Source organism: Lepidochelys olivacea, assembly GCF_965140295.1.
Source record: "Lepidochelys olivacea isolate rLepOli2 genome assembly, chromosome: 19".
Taxonomy (NCBI): domain Eukaryota; kingdom Metazoa; phylum Chordata; order Testudines; family Cheloniidae; genus Lepidochelys; species Lepidochelys olivacea.
Window position 1 is genome coordinate 17,526,865 of NC_140429.1, and position 17,545 is coordinate 17,544,409.

A 17,545-nucleotide genomic window follows, 5' to 3' on the forward strand; every position below is an offset into this window, starting at 1 on the left:
TGGGAAGCAGTGACTCTGAAAAAGATGTGGGGGTCATGGTGAATAATCAGCTGATCATGAGCTTCTAGTGTTATGCTGTGGCCAAAAGGTTGAACACAATCCATGGATGTATAACGAGGGAAAGTTCAAGTAGGAGTAGAGAGGATATTTTACCTCTGTATTTGGCAGTGGTGTGACTGCTGCTGGAATCCTGGGTCCAGTTCTGGTGTCCACAATTCAAGAAGGATGTTGATAAATTGGAGAGGGTTCATTGAAGAGCCACAAGAATGATCGAGGGATTGGAAATTATGACTTATAGCTATAGACTCAAGAAGTTCAATCTATTTAGCGTACCAAAGAGAATCATAGTATCATACTCATAAGGTTAGAATGGACCACAATGGTAATCTAATCTAACTCTTGTTAAGGGTGATTTGAGCACAGTTTCTACGTTTCTACGTGAGGAACAGAAATTTGATAGTAGAGGGCTCTTCAGTCTAGCAGACAAAGATATAACATGATCCAAAGGTTGGAAGTTGAAGCTAGACAAATTTAGAATAGAAATAAAATACAATTTTTAACCGTGAGGGCGATTTAATCTTTGGAATAACTCACAGGGGTTGTGATGGAGTCTCCATCACTAGAAACATTTGAGATTGGATGATTTGTGAGAAGACCTGCTCGAGTTCAAACAGGAATTAATGTAGGGAAGTTCTCTGGCCTGTGCTGGGCAGGAGGTCAAACTAGCTGATCACAATCATTTCCTACTGGCCTTGGAATCTATGAATCTCCCAGAAAGGCATCCAGTCTTGACTTGCAGATGTAGAGAAATTGAGGATTCACCACTTCCCTAGGTAGTTAGTTCCGATGGTTAATCACCCTCAGTGGTAAGAATGTGTCTTATTGCTAGTTTGAATTTGTCTGCCCCCATCTTCAAGACACTGGTTCTTGTTCTGCCTTTCCCTGGTAGAGTAAAGAGCCCTTTAGTAGCACCTGGTATTATTTTCCCCAGGAAGGTTCTTACACACTAATCAAATCACGTCTCAGTCTCCTTTCTGATAAACCAAAGAGATTGAGTTATTTGTGTCTGTCACTGAGAAGCATTTTCTCCAGCCCTTGAATCAGTTTGGTGTCTCTTTTCTGTACCATGTCCAATGTTTCAACATCCTTTTCAAAATGTGGCCACCAGAACTGGATGTAGTATTCCAGGATCCGTCTCTCCAACGCTGTAGACCAAGAGAAACCACCTCCCTGCCTCTACGTCTGTTCATACACCTTTTTGGCCACAGCATTGCACTGGGCATTCATGCTGAGTTGTTGAATAGCATTAAGGCAGGTACCCACACCTGTGGAGCCCCACTCGAATGCCCCTATTCAATGATGACTCCCCACTGATCACTACGTTCTGAGATCTGTCAGTTAGCCAGTTCTTAAACCACTTACGTGAGCTCTACTGCTATTCGAGAGTGGCGGGTTTTAATCAGAATGTCATGCAGCACTAAGTCACATGCCGTACAAACACCACATCGATGCAGTTACCTTTATCGTTCAAATTTGTAATCTCATCAAGAAATACCAGCTTTCTTTGACAAGACATATTCCATATAAACCATCTTGATCTGCATTAATTACATTCCGATCCTTTATTTCTTTATCAGGTACACCATGTCTTAGCGTTGCTTTGTTTTACCCAGGATTGCTGTCAGGCTAACAGGCCTGTAGTTACCTGGGTCATGCCACTTGCCCTTTTTGAATATCGGCCCAACATGAGCAATCTTCCAGTCTTTGGGATTCCCCTGGTATTCCAAGATGTATTAAAACTGAACAGCAGCGGGCCAGAGCTCTCCTCAGCCAACTCCCTTAGGACTCTGGGGTGCGAGTTATCCAGGTCTGAGTTAAAATATTTTATCCCTGGGAATTGTTGGTGTTTGGGGGGGTTTCCCCTTCAATCTTTCCCCACAAATTTTCTTTCAGAGAAGAAAATAACAGTACCCTTCCAAGTGTCTTGGGAGTCTAATTCCCATTTCCAAGAGTGACTTAGGGCCAGACTTACAAAGGCAGGGAAGCACTGAGTAGGGGATTCTATTGACTTAAGCTGGACGTGCACAAGTCCATGGGGCCGGACGAGTTGCATCCGAGAGTGCTGAAGGAATTGGCGGCTGTGATTGCAGAGCCATTGGCCATTATCTTTGAAAACTCGTGGTGAACCGGGGAAGTCCCGGATGACTGGAAAAAGGCTAATGTAGTGCCAATCTTTAAAAAAGGGAAGAAGGAGGATCCTGGGAACTACAGGCCAGTCAGCCTCACCTCAGTCCCTGGAAAAATCATGGAGCAGGTCCTCAAAGAATCAATCCTGAAGCACTTGCATGAGAGGAAAGTGATCAGGAACAGCCAGCATGGATTCACCAAGGGAAGGTCATGCCTGACTAATCTAATCGCCTTTTATGATGAGATTACTGGTTCTGTGGATGAAGGGAAAGCAGTGGATGTATTGTTTCTTGACTTTAGCAAAGCTTTTGACACGGTCTCCCACAGTATTCTTATCAGCAAGTTAAGGAAGTATGGGCTGGATGAATGCACTATAAGGTGGGTAGAAAGCTGGCTAGATTGTCGGGCTCAACGGGTAGTGATCAATGACTCCATGTCTAGTTGGCAGCCGGTATCAAGTGGAGTACCCCAAGGGTCGGTTCTGGGGCCGGTTTTGTTCAATATCTTCATAAATGATCTGGAGGATGGTGTGGATTGCACTCTCAGCAAATTTGCGGATGATACTAAACTGGGAGGAGTGGTAGATACGCTGGAGGGGAGGGATAGGATACAGAAGGACCTAGACAAATTGGAGGATTGGGCCAAAAGAAATCTGATGAGGTTCAATAAGGATAAGTGCAGGGTCCTGCACTTAGGATGGAAGAACCCAATGCACAGCTACAGACTAGGGACCGAATGGCTAGGCAGCAGTTCTGCGGAAAAGGACCTAGGGGTGACAGTGGACGAGAAGCTGGATATGAGTCAGCAGTGTGCCCTTGTTGCCAAGAAGGCCAATGGCATTTTGGGATGTATAAGTAGGGGCATAGCGAGCAGATCGAGGGACATGATCGTTCCCCTCTATTCGACATTGGTGAGGCCTCATCTGGAGTACTGTGTCCAGTTTTGGGCCCCACACTACAAGAAGGATGTGGATAAATTGGAGAGAGTCCAGCGAAGGGCAACAAAAATGATTAGGGGTCTAGAACACATGACTTATGAGGAGAGGCTGAGGGAGCTGGGATTGTTTAGCCTGCAGAAGAGAAGAATGAGGGGGGATTTGATAGCTGCTTTCAACTACCTGAAAGGGGCTCTAGAGGATGGCTCTAGACTGTTCTCAATGGTAGCAGATGACAGAACGAGGAGTAATGGTCTCAAGTTGCAGTGGGGGAGGTTTAGATTGGATATTAGGAAAAACTTTTTCACTAAGAGGGTGGTGAAACACTGGAATGCGTTACCTAGGGAGGTGGTAGAATCTCCTTCCTCAGAGCCCTGGCTGGGATGATTTAACTGGGAATTGGTCCTGCTTCGAGCAGGGGGTTGGACTAGATGACCTTCTGGGGTCCCTTCCAACCCTGATATTCTATGATTCTATGACTTCAATGGGAGTTAGGCTCAGGCACTTTTGAACCTGCCCGGAGCTTAAATACCTTTGAAATCTGGCTGTCTGGGGCCAAAGTCACAGAGAGTCAGTGGGAGTTAGTTGCCTAACTCACTTAGGCATTTCTGAAACTCCCACTCGTGCCTCTCTGCATCCCTTGGTAAATCTGCCCCCGAGTTCCTTGCTTACCTATGAGCTTTTGAAAAATTCATCTCAAGACTGGAAAAAGAAAATCAGTCCAGAAGGGGAGCATTTCAGGAAGCTGTGAGTCTCCATGAAAGCTGTTCAAATGGAAACATATAGGTAACTTTAACCCCTGCTGCTGAGACGCCCAGATGTACCATGGGAAGGGCAGCGGGTGCAGAGACTCAGGAGTTTCTCGCAGAGGGCGGCTCAGCTCAGCGAAGACCCCAGTGGGCCTAGAGAGGCTGGTGACTGCTGTGATAGAGGCCGTCAATCATCTCGGTCATCAGTAAAAGCTAAAGTCCATAAAAAAATTATGTCAATAAAAATGTCAAGATCGTGTGGAACAATATTTCTGTTTCACTCACTGGCAGATGGTTCCAGCTTCTGTGCAAGGTTAAGACAGACTCCAGTTTTACAGGCTGTTTTTATTACTAGGATGGTGGAGTCTTTATAGGAATGGACCTGCAGGACCAGAAACATCTCTGACTCTCCCTCGCTCCGCGCCATTCCAGCCTGCAGTCTGCAGGGGAGCCGAGCGACTGAGCACAGCGCTCCTTTGGGGCCACGAAACCGACGTGCGGCACAGATCACTCAGAGCAGTCACGCTGCCTTTTGCTTTCTGGCTGGTTTGGGAGATTTAAACAACTGGGAGCCCAGCTTTCAAATTGGGCACTGAATTCAGAGAGCTCAGTCCATGAGTGAGCCTTCAGCTGGCAGGCAGAGGGTCCCTGCCGCAGTGCTCAGTGTAGTCGCCTAAGTGCTGAACTGCAGCTTGAAGCCCCAAAGGGTGGCGAGGGCTGCAGGGCACAGGGCCTCCCCAAGGCTAGGCACCACTTCAGGCTTCCAGCCATGAGGCGCTTGGAGAGGGACTAACGGGCAGGGGTGCTGCAGCTGCACGTGAGTGAGTGAGGGCCATGGAAGCGACAGTTGGCTATAAATAGGGAGGTGGTGTGAGGGGGCGTTGACAGAGGGGACGTGGCTGTCCATGGGGAGGTGGCGTCAGGGGGCGTTGACAGGGGGACGTGGCTGTCCATGGGGAGGTGGCGTCAGGGGGCGTTGACAGAGGGGATGTGGCTATCAATGGGGAGTGGTGTGAGGGGGCGTTGACAGAGGGGACATGGCTGTTAATGGGGAGTGGCGTGTGGGGGCGTTGACGGGGGACGTGGCTGTCAATGGGGAGGTGGCGTGTGGGGGCGTTGACGGGGGACGTGGCTGTCAATGGGGAGGTGGCGTGAGGGGGCGTTGACAGGGGGACATGGCTGTTAATGGGGAGGTGGCGTGTGGGGGCGTTGACAGGGGACGTGGCTGTCAATGGGGAGTGGCGTGTGGGGGTGTTAACAGAGGGGACATGGCTGTCCATGGGGAGGTGGCGTCAGGGGGCGTTGACAGGGGGACGTGGCTGTCAATGGGGAGGTGGTGTGAGGGGGCGTTGACAGGGGGACGTGGCTGTCAATGGGGAGGTGGCGTGTGGGGGTGTTGACAGAGGGGACGTGGCTATCAATGGGGAGGTGGCGTGAGGGGGCGTTGACAGAGGGGACGTGGCTGTCAATGGGGAGGTGGCGTGAAGGGGCGTTGACAGGGGGACATGGCTGTGAATGGGGAGTGGCGTGTGGGGGCGTTGACGAGGGACGTGGCTGTTAATGGGGAGTGGCGTGTGGGGGCGTTGACGGGGGACGTGGCTGTCAATGGGGAGGTGGCGTGTGGGGGTGTTGACAGAGGGGATGTGGATTTCAATGGGGAGTGGTGTGTGGGGGTGTTGACGGGGGATGTGGCTGTCAATGGGGAGTGGCGTGTGGGGGTGTTGACAGAGGGGACGTGGCTGTCAATGGGGAGTGGCGTGAGGGGGCATTGACAGAGGGGACGTGGCTATCAATGGGGAGGTGGTGTGAGTGGGCGTTGACAGAGGGGACGTGGCTGTCCATGGGGAGGTGCTATGTGGGGGTGCATTGGTAAGGGAACCTGTCTATCAATGGGGATCTGGCAGGAGTGGATGGCAGGGGGACCTGTCTGTCAATGGGGAGGTGGCGTGAGGGGCATTGTCCCGGCAGAAGGGGCTATCGGTATGGCTGGCTTCCTTCTTTTCACAGATGGTAGCAGAATCTCGCTGGTGCTCAGAGCTGGCCCAGGTAGGGGGAGGGATTTATGGCCGCATAGTGGGAAAGGGGCCAGAGGTGACACAGGTCAGTGGTGCAGTGATCACTTCTCTGCGCCCACTGGGCCTGCCACTCGTGTCCGCTGCCCAGCCCACAGCGCCGCCCGCACACGCAGCTGTCTCACCGTGGGGAGCAGGTCCCCACTACACAAATGCTGCAATTTACTGATTCTCATCTATTGCCCAGTGTTGTGATTGACACTCATGGGTCCAGCCCAGCCTCTGGGGTGCTGGAGACCCCATTTTCCTGCCCCAATGCCCTGGGCCTTCCTTTGACTCTCAGTTTGGTCTTTAGTTCCAAGTGCCGAAGGGTCGCACAGGCTCCTTGGTAGCTGAGGTGTGTTGTAAAATGTGTTAAATTGTAAGCTATCCCTTTACGTTCTAAGGGGGTTCCTGGGTCTGCTTGTAGGCAAGGGAAAGCTAGAGAGAAACAGGGGATCTGGGTCTAGCAGAGTCAGTCTGCAGCCAGCCAGCTAGCTGGGGTGAATTGGGCCTCTCTGTTTTAGGGAGCAGCCTGCTTTCTCTTTCTCTGGTTTTGAGTTCTGGTGCTTTATTGTTCTGAATTCTAAGAAATAAAGTTGTGTGGTCATAGAATCATAGAATATCAGGATTGGAAGGGACCTCAGGAGGTCATCTAGTCCAACTCCCTGCTCAAAGCAGGACCAATCCCCAACTAAATGTTGTAGCCTTCCAGCAAGAGTGTTAATGTTTTTATCTAACGTCTTGGGATGTTTGCCAGGAACAAAACAATAGGGCTCACAAGTATTGATTATTTTACTTGTCCCCGCCTTTAACCTTCCAACTCCCTCTCTGGTACACCACATTCACTGACCCCCTCCATCTCTCGCACACGCACACAGGGATATGCACACATGTGCATGCAAACACACAGACACGCATGAACACACAAGCATGGAAGTCAGCTGGCCATACTTGTAATATTTAAAACAATTTTATTCATGAAAATATGCTGTACAATGCACTATACACAGTTCTTTACATTGCCACATACACAAACTCTAATAGCACAATCAAGAAGGTTACGTTGCCTACAATATATGTGCGGTGAGAGATGACAGCCTGTCCGAAACCCTCCCCCCAGGTCTGTACAGTTATAAATACGTGGGAAAGAATGAACAGAAACATCTGTATAAAGGAAACTGTTGGAGCCAGTCCCTCTGCGGAGCCCTGTCCCGCCGGGGAGCCAGCTCCGCTCTTGGATTGCTCCTTGCTTGTGTGCCCATCGCTGAGTCACTGAAGTCAGGCCCCACCAGGCCAGAAATGGGAGCCAGGCTGGGAGCGTGGGGCAGAGGGGGACAGTGCACTAGGGAACCAAGTGGAAAGTTCAGAAGAGGAGTCTCCCGGGGGGGCTGGGTATGGGCTATGCTTGGGGACTCACGTCCTGAGGGAGATTTAAAATAACCCCGCTGATTCCTTCAAATCAAAGAACTGGCCTTCTCCTTCCCTGTGCTCCCAGCCATGCTAGGAGCCGAGCAGCTGGTGGCTTGGCACTGATGTGGAGGCCCAGCGTGGCTGGGCAGGGCAGCCCAGCCGTCTCTAGGACTCCCTGGACACGACCCCGAAGCCGTATTTAAACGTGGACTCATGGCCAAGCCACATGACAACAGCCTGCACAGTGCAGACGGCACGGCCATGTGCTCGCAGGCCAGAGAGCCTCATGCGTGGCTCCTTGCCGTGGGCCTGCACAGACCGCAGCAGGGCACGGAGCCAGCTCTGCAGCATGCTGGGCCGTCGGGGGCCCCATGCTCCCCAGCTGCAGTGCGGGGGTTGCTGGCAGCCCTGACCAGGGTCAGAACCAGCAGCGATGCCACCAAGGAGAGCAGTTCTCCTGCCCTGGTCTCTAGACAGGTGGGGAGCAGGAGGCCGTGCCCAGGGCCCAGACCAGACCTGTGCACATATCATCTGACTCTTGCATACAGGAGAGCGGGGGCCCAGGGTCCAGGATGGAAATGGAGCTGCAAGGGAATGACTGACCCCCCCCCCCCCGCACACCTAATCCATCCCCATGTGCCTTGGCCCCCGCTCCATCCCAATCCCTGAGCAGCGCTGCCCCCATGCACAGCCCTACTCTCTTCTGCCCGCCCTGGCACTGGGGGTGCTGCACAGGTCACTGGTCCCTTGGCTCCTGCCCGGGCCCCTCCCGCCCTGCACCTAAACTCCCCCGCAGAGGCCGGAGGCTGACGTGCCCTTGCCCGAGGGCGTGGGTGTCGCTGGGCACGCAGGGTGATGGGTTGCCCTGCCCAGCTCCCTGCCCGCCACCACACCCCTCGCACTGCACGACGACGCCACACACAATGCTTACCAACACAACTCCACCGTACACACGACACCCCCACGGTCACGAACCACAGACAGCTTTGCAAGACAACGTGCCCGGGGCTGGCCTCCCAGGTCAAACACACGGTGGGGCAGGGCGGGGCGGGGCGAGGGGAGCAGGCCCAGGGGATGCCGGGGGGTCTTCTCTGACTGAGGCCTCCTGCTGCTTCCTCTAAGTACCAATGGATGCTCAGGGCTGGGCAAGGCCAAGGGGCTCCCTGGGCATCTCTGTCCCTCTCCCCATCTCCTTTGGGGGAGGGATGTAAACTCTAAGGCCCAGCTAGCACTGAGCTCCAGGGGCTGGGGCAGGTCGAGGCGCCTGGCCTGCAGAGGCCAGGGAGAGTCCCTGAGACTGGCAGAGAGCAGGAGTGGGGACGGGGCCTGATGCTGAGCACTAAGCACCCCAGTGAGCCTGTTGCATCCCCAGGACAGAGCCAGGCCTCCCTGGGCTGGGGTTCCCTGCCAGATGGTGGCGCGTCTCCTACAGAGGGGCAGAGCTTGGGCACCAGGCTCCACCTCTCCCCTCTCCCAAAGCAGGAACGAAAGCACCCGAGAGGAGCAGAGACTTTGCAGCAGAACCAAGCCTGGCAAGAACGATGCCAGCCTGTGCCGCTGGCCCGGCCACGGAGGGGGTGATGCTGGATCCAAAGCCCCAAGTGTGTGGCTGGTGCTGGGAGGGGCGGGCGAGGTGCCCGTCTGATGCCACATGCCGATGGCACATGCCATCCAGTGCCTAACGCCACCATCCTCTATTGTGCTGCCGGGGATGTGCCTGGAAGATCAGGTGTTTGGAAGGAGGTAGCTCCCTCCTTTCTCTCACACAGGGCAGCACTGCTCCCCGAACGCCCCTCGTGCACCTAGTAGGTGGTCCCAGCCCTGCAGCCCCCAGCCCCACGGTAAGTACGGCTCCCTGCCACACCCCTCCTCTCTAACCCTCCTTAGCGCCCCCGGGCTAGGGCAGGGCAAGCGGGCTGGGTATTTCATAGCCACCTATCATTGACAATTTCTTTCTGCAATGAATTAAATACGTATGGAAACAGAATGGGAGTGTCGAAACAGAGTGAATGAATAAATGTATGCTATCGACCAAATAATAATAATTTTTTAAAAAGCCTCTGAGAAAGAGTATCTAGAATAGAATATATTAAATTCTGTACATGATCCAACAATGTAAACATAATTAATTAATTGGTAATAATGTCTTTATAAATAGACTACGACCTCTATGTACCTGGAGCAAACATCAATGGTACATCAATGGGCTCCTTTGTTATTCCCCACCATAGACACATGCCGGGTCCCTGACGGACCCTGGTCGGGTGAGGCAAGAGGACCTGGTGTATGCCACTCTGCCCCAGGCAAGGAGCAGCTGCTCCGTCTCCTATGGCCTCCATCAGGACATGTTGCCTGGCCCTTGGAAGATGCATTGGTTGTGATGCCCGGGGCTGGGAGAATTGCTGGAGGGGAGAGATGGGGTCTTTAATAAACCCACCCCTTTCTCTGTGCCTGACAGCGCTTGGTGCTTCTGGGCCATTCACAGAGAAAGGAGGGGGGCTACAGGGCAGGGGCATGGGACAGCCCCAACCGGGGAGGGAAGCGCCCTTCGGGGATCCACCTTGCGTAGGGATGGGGACCCATCAGCAGCTGGGATCTCCTCTGCCCTTCAGATGTGCCTATGCTGACTGCTCCTATGGGAGACAAGCCTGAACCCAGACGACAAAGCCACAGGCTCCATGGGCCAATGCGGGGGGCTCCAGGTGCTTTCTAGACCACCTGGCCAGAGACCCCTGAAGCCTGGCCACCACGTGGAGTCAGGGAGCCTCCAGTTCCCGACTACATGCGATTATACCAGGGCCAGTTCTAGGGTCCCTTTCTTGGGGGGCTGGTGTGTATGCTGGGGTCCCTGGAGGTTGCTGTTTAAAACACAACCAGCCTTCCAGGAGCCCAGGCCTGGTTAGACCCAGGAAATCTTGGCATTTAAGAAAGTAAAATTTGGCTCTGGCATCAGTAGTTTGTCACTGTCACTTTCACTGCTCAGGGCTGGGTCACTCACTACGTAATTCGGCCTCTCTGACTATACTTTGGGGCCCCTTGAAGATCGTTTGGGAGGCAAATGTCCCTCCCCCTGGCTGGGAAACACCAGACCTGTGTCCTACAGTCAGAGTTCACAGAAACCTTGACTCCCACCCAGGGGGTTGCGCCCGGGTCGCTCGAGGCCCACGGTCCAAAGGACCAGCGAACCTAGAGCAAAGCGCCATGGAAACAACGTGGGTCTTCATTTCAGAGCCAGGAGCCGGGCCCCAGTTCAGGAGGAGCTGGACCCCCAAGGAAAAGCTCCAGCCCCAGAGCTCAGATGGTGTTTGGGCTTGACTTGTTAGAGAGACAGGGACTGTCTACAAGGCTCAGGCCAGGCTCTGGGTCTGCCTCAGGCCCGTCGTTGTTGAACAAAACCCTGCTGTACGGGCATGCTTGCCTGGCCTGGGGGCCAGCAGAGCCCACTGCCCAGCTGGGCCCTGTGCTGCAGCTGCCAACCTTCAGCTGAGCCCCGGGCCCACTCCTGGCTCTTCTGGCCACTCTCGCAGAGGCAAGGGGATCGGCACCCTTCTCACTTAATGTGAAGGATCCTCCCTCCGATTGGCTCGTCCCCAAATGCTGAGCACCTACTGTGCCCGCTCGTGCTCGCTGCGCTGCTGGCCCCACCCGCCCAGCTCAGATGGGCAGTGCTCAGAAAGCATGCTGACTCCTGGAGGGCCCTGCTGCTAGACCCTGACATTTAGCCCCAGTGGCTCCCTGGTGCGGGGAGCAATAGCACCTCTGCCTTGCCTGACAGACTGGCAGCCCCCGGGCACCAGCCCAGAGCCTGCGTACCGACCCATGGGGCAGGGGAGGGAAGGGTTTGCTGGTGGTGGGTTAAATGGTCTGAAAACGCAGGGGCACAGTGAGCTCTGCAGAGGGAAACAAGTGTTTGAACCCCAAGTCCCACTGGGAGGTCCAGTGCCCCGGCGCTGAGCACCTCAAACTCTGGGGATGTTCTGCATCACAAGCTAGATCCAGGTTTTGCAATCATCTCCCAACCCTCTGCATATCCCTGATTATTAACTGCCATCTCCCGTGAGCACGCGCTGCCTGCGGACTGCCTCCCCAGTGCAGGGCATAGCTCCCAGCACGGCTCTCCCGTTTGCTCTTCTAACAAGGTGATTATTCAATGGCAAGAGAGTGCGTGAAATCAAATAAATAACTCCACCCCCCACCCTCTAACCTCCGCCAGCCTACCTCTCCAGCAGGGATCCAGGCTAGCAGCATGCCCCTCCCAATAGGCGGCCACGAGCCTCACACAGGCTCCTGGGCCTGCAAAACACGCACCTGCAAAGCCGGCATTTGCACATGCAGGGGCATGCATGCCTGTGCCCCCACCCATGCACACACCAGCTGTGCATGGCACCCGGCACGTTGTATACAGACAGCTGCCAGTTGTCAGTGGGTTGGGATTTTTTCAGGCTCTGATGACTGAAAACGTGGCCATCCCCAAAGCTGGCTGAGATCAAACTGGCTCAGAATCCAGAATCAAACTCTGGAGAGAGCCCCGTGCGCGTGGGTGCTGCCAGCAAGCGGCCACAGCTGCTAGCTCCAGAGTTCAGAGGCTTTCCCTGGCTCCCCAGCTACCCCGGGGTTATATCAGGTTCTAGAACAGGCTTAAACAGTACATGGAAATCCACTGGTCTGCTGTAGGGTGAGTGGGTGGAAGGGGCTGCAGGCTGACGCTAACTCTGACTGCTGGGGGGAGCCTCCTCTCAGCCAGCCACCGCTCCTGATCGCCGCAGCTGAATTTTCTGAGCCTGCCCTGGAAAACAAGGGCCTTTGCAGTCATTTTGCCTCTGCTCCAGGGCTGCCACCCACTGTCCGTCCTGGGGAGAACTAAACCAAACAAGAGCACAAAGGGTGGGGCCAGTCACCGGTGGGGCAATTTGGAAAGCGAATGCCTTGGGTCCAGACTCTGCACTGCCTCGGCTGGGAACCCCCCTAGGGGCGGAGGAGGGACAGGGCGTGCAATTAACCAGACTGCCTTTATGTCCACACCTGATGTGCTTTCTCTTTTGTTTTACCGTGCTAGGGAGAGAACTGGGGTGGGCCTGGGGCTCCCCAGCAGAGCCTGAGCTAGCTAGTCTGGCGCACACATCAATGCGGGTGATACATCTGGACTGGCTGGCGGGGCCGTGTCCTGCGCCCGTACGGATCTGTCACCCTGCGGCTTGTGGTCAGGGTGGCTCTCCGGTTTAACAGATGGCTCTAGCCCGTCAGAACAAATAAAGGCAGAAGAGAAAGGAAAAAAAAGTCTGTTTCACTGTTCCCCATGTGACTCCTTGGTGGGAAGCATCCAGCTTTGTCTCAGCCAGGCACCCAGCTCTGGTTGGGGGGCTGGGGGGCGCTGGGCAGCGTGGCCATGTTGAGGCCATTCTGCGGGGGCAGAGCCGAGTCGAAGTTGAAGTCCATCTCGTCGCTGTCCATAAAGTCATTGAGGATAATGGACTCCACATCGCACTCCAAGCTGCCGTTGAACATGTCCAGGTCAAGGTCTGCTGGGAACCTGTCCTGGCCCAAAACAGGGGGGTGGATCGCCCCTTGGTAAGGGCCCTGGAGGGAATCCAGCAAGCTCATGTGTGCCCCCTGGGTATTGACGTAGGGATGGAGATGCCCGTGGTGGGGCATGGCTGCCATGCTGCAGGAGTCACTAGGCAAGCTCATAAGGCTGATAGGAGTGGGTAAGGCACTGGTGCTGACAGCAGGGTGGTGGCTGGCTGGTGACGGGTGGTACAAAGTGTTGCTCTTCATGAGGGAGGCCGAGTGGGCGGGGTAAGAGGACAAGCCCAGCTCCCCACCTCCGCACATGAGGGCACTCTGTCTGTGGCTGCGGGACGGTGCCAGGACGCCGGCCTGAGCCATGGGCGGCTCGCCCTGAGCCACGCTCTCCTTGTGCACGTAGGAGATGGAGGAGAGCAGGTCCTGCAGCGAGGCGTTCCGGTAGGAGCCGACGGGCGAGAAGGTAGCTTGCTTGTTCTCCTGGATGGTCTGCATGGGCAGACGCCGCAGCAGGTTCATGGCGGGCTGGCTGTAGATGGTCCCGCAGTACATGCTAGTGGGTGCCCCAAGCGTCGAGCACTTGGAGTTGAAGGTGAAGCTGGAGCTCCTCTGCCTGAGGCCGCCCGAGGGCAGCGGTTGGGAAGGGCTCATGTTGTAGCTGTCCTGCAGATCGTCCAGCAGGCTCTCACCAAGCCCTTCGTTCAGGCTGATGGTGCCGGTCAGGTCGGTCAGCCGGGGCAGCTCCACGGAGCACCTGCTGGTTAGGGAGGGAGACATGGTGCTGGAGGGGCTGGGGTACATCAGCGGGGAGGATGGGGTGCCGTCGTCCTCTTCCAGCTCGTCCGGCTCGTGGCTGGACAGGATTGGGGAGAGGCGCCCGCCCAGCGTGCTGGCCGAGGAGTTGGCCCGTGTCCGGAAGTCGGCCCAGGCATCATACTCATCGCTGGTGTGGGAGGCGGGGCTCTCAGACCACTTGGCCTGCTGGGAGGACGGGCTCTCCTCCCCACGCTCCTGAGTCGCCTGCAGCTGCTTCTTCTTGCTGGCTTTCCCTTTGATGCGCAGGAACTTGCTGTTGTTGTCCATGGACACAGAGCGCCGGCGGGGCGGCTTGCCGGTCTTGCCGCCCTCGGGGTTCAGCATCCACCAGGAGCTCTTGCCGGTGCCCTCGTTCTGCACGCGGATGAAGCGGGTGTGCAGGGACAGGTTGTGCCGAATCGAGTTCTGCAGAGACAAAACAAAGAGCCTCTGTCAGTGAGAGTCCACAGCGCCTCTGCCCCTGGGACTAGCGGCTAGCAGGGGGGCTTCCCTATGGTGTGTGTGGAGAAAGCACTGCACTGGGACCCCTGAGAGCCGGGCTCTATTCCCTGCTCTGCCACTGGCCTGCCGGGTGACCGTGGCAAGTCACTGCCCCACTATGTGCCTCGGTTTCCCCATTGGTACAATGGGGATAATGATACTGACTCCTTGGTACAAGTGCTTTAAGATCTAGGGCTGGGAAGAGCTGGGGGGTTTCTCTCTGTCTTCCTTTGGTGCACGGCTGGAGCGGCGCATATGTGCGCTGACATGCACTAGCCTGGGCAGCCGGGGATTTATTTAGCACTCAGCAAGGGCTCTGACAGCCAGGGAAAGGAGCCTCTACCACACCCCCTGCGACAGGGGCAGGGCTGGAAGAGTTCACCCCAGCCTGCCAGTACCCTCAGCCTGGCCGGGCAAGGGACCACTGGGCGTTGGCGCTCCACGGCACCTTCAGTCCTTAGCCTCTCTGCTGTGGCTGCAGCAAGGGGACCTCTTGGTGCCATGGGGGGGCTGCCCCCAGGAGCAGCACTGAGATGCCCAACTCATATTGCACAACGGCTCCTGGACAGGAACAGCCCCCTCCGGCCCAACTTTGCAGTCACGCTGGTGTAAATCAGGAGCAGCTCCGCTGGAGCCGATGGAGGGACACTGACGTCAGATCGTGACTGGGATCAGAACCAGGCCCTGAGCTTCTGGCGACCAGGGCCTCGTGCGAAGGGCTCCCTGGTCCCACCCTCAACCCCCTTCCCCCAGCACAGACTCCTGGAGCCCTCCTTCGGGGCCCCCTTCCCAGCACAGCCCCATCCATAGTCCTCTTCAGACCCAGCGAGCCCATCCCGCTTGCCTCACTGGCACCAGGCACATGCCAAGTCCCTCACCGGCCTGGCAGACAGACCCTTCCTCCCAGCCCCCCGGTGGGCACCGAGTCCCTGTTCCCGTGCTCGAGCTGGCTTCAAACTCTTCTCACCAGCCCTGGCTACTATTGCCTGGCGCGCACCAGGAGGGAAGAAAGAAAACATTTCCAAAGCTCCTGCAAGCTGCCTCCTTCCTCGCTCCCCCTGGCCGTGCCCCACAGCCCGGGGCAAAGGTGAGCCTCTAGACTGGCTCCCAGCACACACGGCACTATTCTAGCCAGGTCTGACACCGGCGCGTCGGACGGCCTCCCGCAGCGCGTTCGCCCCCTGACCACACCGCTGTCACATGTGGATTGTTCTCTCATTCTCTCCCTGCAGGAGAAGCGTGCGCCGTGGCGGGCAGGGTCTGGTTTGATGAGTACCCTGGGGCTCTGTGTTTCTGGCAGAGGGGGCAGGTCTGAGCAATGGGCCTGGCCCGGGGGCAGCCGGTGCTGAGGCGTGGGATGGGCCTTGGCTCTGGGGGGAGTTCAGCCCCCAGCGGCAAGGCGGGCTGCAGAGACCTGCAGGCTCATGGACCTTGCAGCTAGGAGCCTAGCTGCGCTCAATCTATATGTAATGCCGACAGACCCTAGGCGTCGGCGGGTGGGATTGAACCTGGGACCGCTGGAGCTAAACGCATCAGCCTCTACTGCATGAGCTAAAAGCCAACTGGCTACAAGCTAAGGCTGTAGAGCAGACCCATCAATCGCTGGCTCCCTAAGTGGTCTCGGTGCCACTAGATGGGACAGAGCACCACACCCAGGAGGTGTGTGGGTTACATATGCATGGCCCATTAAGGGTGGGTGGGTCCCCCCTGGCCCAGCCCTAGGCCAGGGCAGTGGGGACGCTACAGCCCAGGGGACTCAGGACCAGCTCCCTCCAATTCCCTCAGCCCATCATCTGTATCAGCAAATCGGGAGCCACCCCCACATGCAGGAAAGGTCAGCCCAGCCATCTTGACTGCATCAGAGCAGAGACAACAGCATGTCCCCCGGGGACCAGCTCCACGGCACGAATGGTGGCTGTTCAAAGCAAGTTGGTGTGAAGCGTTGGCCGGCAGCCAGCCGGCTGGGCTCCGCTCACACCAGGAACTCGCACATTGCGTGCGGATCGGGGTCTGACCCTGGGCCGGGCGCACATCCCCCAGCATCACGCACCTGGCACGAGGGCTGCTTGCAAACCCTTACGGGATCCCGTCCCCAGCAGGGATCCCCTCCTGCCCCCAAATCCTCCCCTTCAATATGAGGTGTGGTCCTGACCTGCCCGAAGCCCAGAGCATGTGAGTTCTGGGGCCCGTGTCTCGGGCCCATCTCTCCTGCCAACAAATGCAGAGTTTGGCTATTGAGCGTGAGATGCTGCTGGCCTGGCTCCCCATGAGTGGCTCCTTCCCCTGCAGCCTCCTGAGGACAGCAACAAAACACAGGCATGGGTGTGGTGGTATCCGACTCTGATTTTTCCTCAGCAGCACCTTTGAATCCTGGTGCCAGGTGCTTCTGCAGCCACCTCAGTGCTGCCCGCTTGCAGCAGGAGCCTGTCTGACGCTGCAGCGTCCTGGGTTCTGTGTTCACAGCCCCCCAGGGCTGGTGTGATTGGACTCCCCCAGGGTGCAGCCAAACCCTGGGCAGAGAACACGGGAGCCACGGAGACAAAGGCTCTCCCAGCTATGCCACACCAGCACTGTCCTCGCCCACGGATGCATTTCCGACACCATCGAAAGCGGGGTTCCATTCTGAGGGGGAGCAACAGGCAGGGCCACGCCCTTCCGCTCACCCCCCACGCTTCGATGCTACAGCAGGGAAGTCCAGGCATGATGCACGTGGGAGCTGGGGACCGTCACTCTGTGACCCATGGATTATTCCTCAGAGTTGGCCCATGGATCCCAGTGGGCACCCTGCAGCTGCCAACAGCACATGTCACTTGTGGGGATGCTACAGAACGCCGGGCCCTTGGGAGGTGGCATGATGAATGCTCCCCAAGGCTGCCTCCCACCTGGCCCCAGCAGACAGCCGGGGGCTGCGCTTTGCTCCCTAATGAGCCCCCTCGCTGCCAGAGATTCCGTGGTAGCCGTGCTAGTCTGCATCAGCACAGAAAACCCGAGGAGGACTAAATCGGTTAGTCTCTAAGGTGCCACAAGCACTCCTCGTTTTTTTTCCTTTCGGAGATTGGTCTGGGGTGAAGGGGAGGGACCAGGACAGGACTCCTGGGTTCTCATGCTGCTGTGCTGCCAACTCACTGCGTGACCTTGGAGGAAGTCATGTGCCCTGGCCGTGCCTCGGTTTACCTGTCTGTGAATGGGGATAAAGGTGGTTCCTCTGAAGCAGGCCCAGTGCCCTGCACAATGCAGAGAGCTGAGGGTGGAAGAGACCAGCTCTCGGGCCTAGGCAGGGGGCATGCTGCGCCAGCTGGAAGCCAGAGAGGGGAACATCACGGAGTTTGCAGAAGGGCTGCCTGTGGCTGAACAGGCTCCTGGGTCCGGGTGTCTGTCCCGGCCCTGCGGGA

The 17,545-nt window shown here is 56.4% G+C and overlaps 1 protein-coding gene across 1 annotated transcript in view; it reads right to left on the reverse strand.

Moving 5' to 3' along the window:
- Positions 1-6,902: 6,902 nt before the first annotated feature.
- The window catches only part of FOXO6 (forkhead box O6), a 97,344-nt gene continuing 86,701 nt past the window's right edge, over positions 6,903-17,545 (reverse strand). Inside the window, exon 2 of the mRNA XM_084652293.1 lies at positions 6,903-14,078. Coding sequence (XP_084508419.1) covers positions 12,666-14,078 — 1,413 coding nt within the window. The 3' untranslated portion in view covers positions 6,903-12,665. The remainder of the gene's footprint in view (positions 14,079-17,545) is intronic.